This window comes from Enhydra lutris, unplaced genomic scaffold (genome assembly GCF_002288905.1).
Source record: "Enhydra lutris kenyoni isolate GAN:26980312 unplaced genomic scaffold, ASM228890v2 scaffoldscaffold60, whole genome shotgun sequence".
Classification (NCBI taxonomy): domain Eukaryota; kingdom Metazoa; phylum Chordata; class Mammalia; order Carnivora; family Mustelidae; genus Enhydra; species Enhydra lutris.
Genome location: NW_019154144.1, coordinates 4,350,194 through 4,358,216, shown reverse-complemented (window position 1 = coordinate 4,358,216; position 8,023 = coordinate 4,350,194). Strand labels below are relative to the sequence as shown.

Here is an 8,023-nt window from a genome sequence, read left to right as displayed (position 1 = left end):
ACACACCTGTACCCCTGGGGATAAAAATATATGTTTATAAAAAATAAAATTAAAAAAATAATAATAAAAAAATTAAAAAAAGCAAAAAATCAGCAATATTTTATGCATAGATCAAAATGTAGCTGATGGGTCAAAAAGAGAAAAAAAGTCCACCAAGAAGACATTGCACTATACACCCTACTTCAAAGGTGATATGAAAGTTTAATAGTGAAATTATCTGCCTGCAACTCTAGTATTTGGTTACAAAGCATGTTGTGCACTACTGAGGAAAAAGTAGGACTTCTTTACATTGTCAAGTGAATGGCTTTCAAGTTCCAAGTCAGTCGTTCAGATGAAGGGAGTTGTTCAGGCTGATAGCTCCCTGGTTCTCCTGCCCAAGAAGTTACCTACCTGCATAAACTGAAGAGAAGCCTCAAAGTCCTCCACGGGATACATCTTAATTCGAAAGAATTTCATCCCCATTATCAAGCTGATAATGCTCTGAACAATATATGGGCTCTGCTCTTTGTGTCGTAATTCCTTGAGTTCTGCCATAAATTTCTTCTTCACAGCAGGGAATCTAAAAAGAGAACAAGAGCGGTTTATCAAATAATGGGTATGAACGTGACCATAATGGAGGCCTCCAGTGTCTAGGAGTGACAGGGCACAGTGACAGGAGTCCCTTGAATTAGTTGAAGAACATGGCTGTCATTTTGTAAGGATCTACTATGTGGGATTGGGCAAAGAGTACAAACCTCTCCTTCTCTTAGTCTATAAGATGCTCAATGTTTCCTTCAGTCAGGGAGAAGACCCAGGGTTATTCAGACCCTCTCAAAATGGCCTCGCTCTTAAATTGAGCACAACAAAAAGCTCCATTTCCTCAGGCTGGGCAATTTCCAGCATACCTGCCAACCCCAAGGACCTGAAGTATGTCTAATTGTAAGCATCTGAGCAATAGCACAGGCCTGCTCTTTGCGACAATGACAGCAAACCATGCCAAGAAATAGTCCTAATCCATTTCCAGAGTTTTCTATTGTTGTTTCTTTCATGCTTTTTGGCTAATGATCATTGTAAAAAATATTTTTAGGTTGAGGAGAATCTAATAATGAAAAACTTCAAATCGAATCTAAAAGATTGAATAAGCATTTTCTCCACGCATGGGATGTTACAACCAAAGAGACACAATCTGCTAGGAGCTTGAGGCGTCTGTATAAACAGTAAAATAGTAACAATTAATAATATTAATTACAACATTATCATATAAGATTATAAAAAAGAATAGACCCTAAGAGGTTGGAAAATAGTAGCAGATCTGCAAAGTACCCAAGATAGAGGAACATATACATAAAAGCTATCCTAACTATTTCTGAAATGTCTAGTTAAAAGAAAAAGGAAAGCATTCTAAAACTCATTGTGTTTTGCTTCCTGAGACAGTCAGCCTGGGATTCCACATATGTGAAAAGGTCAATTAGGAGCAAGGCATGATTAAAGAGGGTTATTATGATTATAAAAGTTAAAGGCCAAGTAACAGAATCCTGGAAGGTTGAGAAAACTCTTGACAGTTCAAGGTAGAAACTCGAGGTCAAATAAAATAGGCAGTAAACATGAAGGTACTGTTTCACCAGAAGGCAGTATAGACGGCCATGATGGGCAAGTTGGTGTTAGAGACTTGGCAACAGCTGGCCATTTTCTTGCTCCTGGCTTGGGTGCAGAAAGTTATGTGGGGCTCATTTGGTAATAATTTGTTAGAACTGCATTTTTCCTAAGCCTATTTATACACTTTTCTTCATGTTTGCTACACATATTTCCCAATAAAAGAGGTTTTTAAGAAGGCAATGGAGCAGAAAACAGAAAATGCAAATGCCAATGTCATCTTTCTTTCCTCCTCCTTATAGAGTAGAAAATAATCTGATGCTGAAGACAGTGACCATGACAGCTATAGGGAGACATCCAGCACATACAATATGCCAAGCAAAGTTCAGACAACCCTACAGTTCATCTTCATGATCATTCAATCCTCACAACTTGAGCAGAGTACTATTATTAAACCCTTTTTACAGAACAGGAACTTGAGGCTGAGACTTCTTCATGTGCTCAAGTCGCACAGCTGGTAAGTGACAGCCAGAATTTCAAGCCAAGCGTCTGGCTCTAGAGTCCCTACACTTAATCTCTGTGCTGTCATGTCAGGACCAGTGCTTCTCCAAGCATGGCCCCCAGATCAGCAGCAGCAGCTGCACTGCCTGGGAACTTAGGAGAAACACTCATTATTGGCCCACCCCACATCCACTGAGTAAGAAACACTGGGGCTGATTCCCAGGACTCTTGTTTAACAAGCCCTAGAGGTGATTTTGCTGTCTAAAGTTTATGAAACACTGGTCTGGACATGGAATCATGATAAGTATATTTGTAAGACGATTTATATTTTATGCACATTATATTCTTTTACATTTTTGCCTTCACAACAATCCACTGCGTCAGGCAGTGAACACATTTCCATTTTACAAATAAGGAAACAGACATGGAAGATCAACCTGACAAAGAAGACTCAAACGCAGGTCTTCTGACACAGGTTCCAGGGATTTCTACCATACTCCAGCTGCCTTACCTTGTCATGAACTATGAAGTACAGTCACTGTCCTAAGAACAATGTGTACAGTTTGATTGGGAAGATAAAGCGATGTGAATAATAATAACAATAATAATTTTAAAATAATAAAAGTAATAACCATTAAATATTTATTTACATTGTTTATTCATTAAACCAATTATGACTAGTATTTATTTAAATTATTAAAAATTATTTATAATAATAATTGTTGTTGTTGTTATTATTTTTTGTGAGGTGTGTTTGCCACTGCCTGACCCTTTGCCGGAATCTCACTGATCCTTCCGGGAGGTGGAATGGTCAGGCCAAATCACTTTCTCGTATTTCACATTGCCTTTATGAGACTAACACACTTAAAGAGGCTCCAGGGCATAGGAGAATGAAAGGGCTCTTTCCAGCTGGAAAATTAGTAGAGATTTCTGGGGATTTGAGCTGGGGTAAAGGATGAGTCTTTAGGCAGTGATAATAAAGGGTGGGAGGCAGAAATGGCATGCAAAGCAATGGAAGGAACATTTTTAATCGAGATTATATAAATTTATTAATTCTCAACTAGATTTTTAAAAATTGTATTTTTATTCAAGTTATTCCCAAACACTAAAAAAACTTACCAAGGATTTTAATTTTGAAATGTGAAAGCTTGAAAGGAAAAAGTAATCTTATAGGTTAGAATTATACTGTCTTAAAGACCATATGATACTTAGGAAAATTTGTTTTCTATCCCTAATCCAGGACTAAAACAAGGAGTGGTAGGAGAGGGCAGGTTACTTGTATAACTTACTAGGTCAACAGTCTCAGGAGTGGGTGGCTGACAGTCTATTTATTTTTCAGTGAAGAATAAATGTGGCTATCTTTTACTTTTAAAAGTCCCAGATAACATAAACATACTATTTTAGCATTAAAAGTATCCCAAAATCTATTTGCTCTTAAAATCTATTTTTCTGTAAAGTAATTTTAGGGAAAAATTAATTCGTTTTTAATGACTGTGCCTTTAGTAAACATAGTAACAATGATTACTCAGTCTTTGAAATACTAGAACATCCATATGAAAAATAAACTGCTTTAAAATGATTCATACATATTATAAAAGTGAGAGTTTAAGAATATATACATTATGATTATATTGTATAAAGAGAAAGTAATTTTGAAATCTATGAATCTTAGAGGCCATTATCACTATTTAAATAAATATATTAGATTTTAACCAAAAAAACTTAACCTAAAAAATTCAAACTTTAACTTAACTGACTTTCAGAAAGTCAACGCTTTGGGTGATAATCACTAAATAGCAAAAATTTTTTCCCTTTATGACAGGAATTAAGTGCATTATCATTAGTAAGTAAAAAATAGTGATTTCGCTAAAACTTAAAGACTAAAATTAAGCATTAATAACTAAAGTCATAAAGAAGAAAATATTTCATATGCATTACCACTGGGAGCTAGATCTAACGTCTAAAATTAGAATTGCTATATTACTCAAGTTTATTAAAAAAAAAAAAAGATAACCACCCTGTACTAGATAAGCATACATCCTTTTTTCCCCCCTGAGAACAAAGTAAACAGTACTTTTCTATGGCAATGACAAAGTAATGTTTCTGGCATATTCACAAAAAGGAAACAATGTGATAATTTGGATTATGACACAGGATTGTACTATTAATAAAGGTTACCTATACATTGACTGGTTGAGAATATATCACTGTGATTACTATACACTACTGAAGTTACCATAAGAAGACACTGACCAAGGGGTTCTCTTATGACTGGCAAGTACGGGAGCATTGTCCAAATTGAGACATTTCACATACCCAGCTATTGCTGGGTAAGAATTAGGACAAATATTGACATCATGGAAATTAAAACAAGCCATAGTTGGCGGCAAGAGAACACTGGCTTGGTGGATCATATAAATCTGACCTAATATAGAAATTCTTATAACCTTAGAATGTGGCTTAGTTATGACATTGTTTCTCAGTTCATTCACAATCAACATCACTACTGCTAAGGAAGCTCATCTACAGTAACCAATGTTGTCACGCATAGTTCACAACTAAGAAAAACACAAAAAGCCATTTTTAGCAAATCAAATTTTCCAAATGATAGTATAAGAGACTTGGGCTGGGGTAATTGCAGAAGGAATTATACAGGAATATGCTGAGATTTTCAGGGTTTAACACAAATGAGCCAAATACATATCAATAACTTATTTTTACGATCTTTTCTAGGACTGGGTTTGATACATGTGATTCACCTTGCTAGGTAATTGAAGCTTCTCCCTTCAAAATACCAATACTTTATATTCAGTTGCAATAGAAAAGGATGTATTGGGCTTTTTTTTCCTTGATGGCTCACAAACCACAATTATGACGATGGGCTGCAAAAAAAGTCAACATAATCTCATGCAAAATGGCCCAGATAACTCTGTAGTTTAGTTCTTACATAGGCTATGGCTACTTTTTCTTTATCTCTGTAGCTACTAGTCTTTGACCTTGATATTTCTCACTGGCATCAGTGTCCCTACCTCTCTCCCACCTAACACTGATGTTTTACATGTTAGAAAAAATATATAGTTGAGATGACTAGATAAACTGGGTTAAATAAGTCACACTGAAGAATTTGGGGGGGTATGTTTCCTGGGCTCTTGTCTCTGTTTTCGCTAGGTCAGGTTGCTAAGTAAGTACTTTTTATAAAATTTTGTTTTTGGATAAACTGGGTATTTCCATGCTATTAAGTTAGGAAATTCCATCTCTTGTTGATAAAAATCTCTTTCTGAGGATTGCATTTCACAAGCATCAGGGTATCACTGTTGTTCTAAGCTCACCTCCTGGCCTGGATTCATATTTTGTCTCTGGCTCATTTTGCCTAATCTCGGCATCCAGGATTTTGCTTGATTTGCCTTAGGGTTGAGTAAGATGAAGATGGGTGAATAAGGTGTGACATCATTTTTGGAGAAGTATTTTATTGCTAATAGTCTAACACCACTTTGTTCTAGCCTGCTAAGTAGTGTTATGGGGCCAGATAAATTTAGCAATGAGAATTTTCCCCCGACTTGTTTCCATGACAGAGTCTGGGACATTTTTAGCTCAGCTGAATTAAGTAAGGTCTATAGTAGAGGGACATTCTAGAATGGAATTTTCCCATTCACAGATGATATATATCGTAACTACTCACTCATGGAATATATAAAACAAAACTTCTAAAACTGGTAAATGTCTTTGGAATATTAGGACAGAGAGAAAAAATAATTGGGTTAGTCCACTTCCTTCTTTGATGCAGTAGTCTGAAACTCATGGACTCCAGGTAGGTCCTGACCCAACTGCCAGATAAAACAGATGCTAGAGAAAACGACTGAAAACAGACTTGGTACTTGCCTTGAGGGAGCTTTTAGTCAGTTTCAGAGACATGGCGCCATCGCAAAAAGAAGGCTAGCTCTCTGCGAGCTCACACACAGCCCTTTCCTGAGAGTGGGGCTGGACTGAGGTGGAAGAGGCACTCAGGTTCTTATGGTAAAGGACTGACGTTCACTTACTTAGCTTGTGCCAACACGCCGATGACTTCCGCATACAGGTCGGCCACAATGTGCATATTGCCAGTGTTAGGACCAAGGTACCTAAATAAGATATGATGAGACAAGTGAGGGGTTCCCCCGTCATCTAAAAAGAGCATATTTGTTTTAGATTTAAGTACCCAACTTCTTCAAAATTCTAAGGAGAGAAATTACTTTACCCTTCTTTGTACTTAAAGTGCTTGAAAGCCAAGTTAATAACATCATGTATTAGACTGTCTATTACAGGATGAAGTGGAATCTGAAAAGAAAAAAAAAAGATAGCTCTAAACTTGGAAGGGAATATTAAAGATCAAATCAGTAACAGTACTTCTGGAAACTATATGGCTTCTAGCAATCAATAAGCATAATTCACATGACCCAGTATCTGAAATTCACCAACAATTTAAAACTTAGATTTTAAAAACATAAGTAGTTTTTAGATAAATCTTGTCTAAAAGGAACATTAAATTTCTGACCTACCTGTTTCAAAACTTCTATTAATACTAAAGAAAAAATAAAATCAATGGCGAGGTCCCGTCTTTCCATTAAATAATCTCGTTGTTGTTCATCACTGTAAAATTTAAAATATTCACATTCAGTGTCATTGAAGATATTCAGGAAATGATACAATTCACCAGACATCAAGGCGCATTCCCAATGGACTGCAAACCAATTCTGCTATTATGAGATTACAGTGGTAAATACAGGCTAACGCTTCTTATTATCAGTGAGGGGTAGGGAACTCACATTGGACCAGAATTTTTACTTCAAATTTCAACTTTTCAACCATGTCAGCTTGAGTAGCTACTTGTGAATCTCAATGGATTCAATGGACCTTTCTTTCTTTATTTATTTTTATAAAGATTTTATTTGAGAGAGAGAAGGTGACAGAGAGAGCACAAGCAAGGGGAGGGGCAGAGGGAGAGTGGGCTCCCCACTGATCAGGCAGCCTGAAGAAGGATTCTACCCCAGGACCCTGGAATCATGATCTGACCTGAAGGCAGACACTTAACTGACTGAGCCACCCAGGTGTCATTCCATGGACTTTTCTAAGGTGACTTTCTGGAATTTTATCATCTGTAGAACAGAGAGAGACCCAGGGCAGGGCTCAGAGGTGGATATTGAGAAGCTCCTGTGAAAGAAGCTACACAATGTAGGAAACAGTAAGGACAAAATGTGATTATCAGCTACAGCAGGACTACAGAGGGTGGAGAAAGGTTAGAAATCACTTTTCTTTTTTGGTTTCCATGCCTCTTTCCTCTTGACCGTCTGTCACTTGAGATTTATGAATGAAGAAGTGAGGGGGCAGTGGGAGAGAGAATGGTCATAAAACAGGTGGAAGAAGAGGTAGGAAGAGGCAAAATGGAATAATTTGAACTCACTCAAAGGTTAGGGAGCAGAATTAGCACTGTCAGAAGGACAGAAATGTCCGTCCACCCCAGCCCAACCCCCAGTTTCTGCTTATCTAACGTATTTATTGAGGGCTAATTTGGAATTGAACCAAGAAAGACAAATGACATGATTGCCGAGACCCTAGCATAGAACTGTGGCTAAGAGCCTTGGCTTTGGTGTGGAACAGTCCTAGATTAAAATGATGCCTCTTCTATCTACCAGTAATCGCTGCATTCACAAAATGGGAATAATAATAGTAATTACAGAAAGTTCTGCTTGAGTATTAAACAAGATAAAGCATTTACTGTATTTAACATAGTCTCTTGAACACGGAACTGCTCAATGCTTGCATAGTAAGGAAAAGCCATGAGAAAGGATGACCAGATTTGGGCTGGTCAGGCAGGTATGTTTAAAATAAATCAAGAACATTTTAAATATCGAATGTTTTTCCCCTCAGTCAATGGGAATGAGAAGAAAGGAAGGTGATATTTAAGATCTAGAAA

At 36.9% G+C, this 8,023-nt stretch overlaps 1 protein-coding gene across 1 annotated transcript in view; it reads right to left on the bottom strand.

Annotated features, from left to right (window-relative positions):
- Positions 1-8,023, bottom strand: part of LOC111158548 (FRY microtubule binding protein) — a 266,086-nt gene that overhangs the window by 169,272 nt on the left and 88,791 nt on the right. The window contains exons 5-8 of the mRNA XM_022520645.1: positions 6,609-6,699; positions 6,308-6,387; positions 6,111-6,191; positions 391-559 (exon numbers count right to left, since the gene is read on the bottom strand). Coding sequence (XP_022376353.1) covers positions 391-559; positions 6,111-6,191; positions 6,308-6,387; positions 6,609-6,699 — 421 coding nt within the window. The remainder of the gene's footprint in view (positions 1-390; positions 560-6,110; positions 6,192-6,307; positions 6,388-6,608; positions 6,700-8,023) is intronic.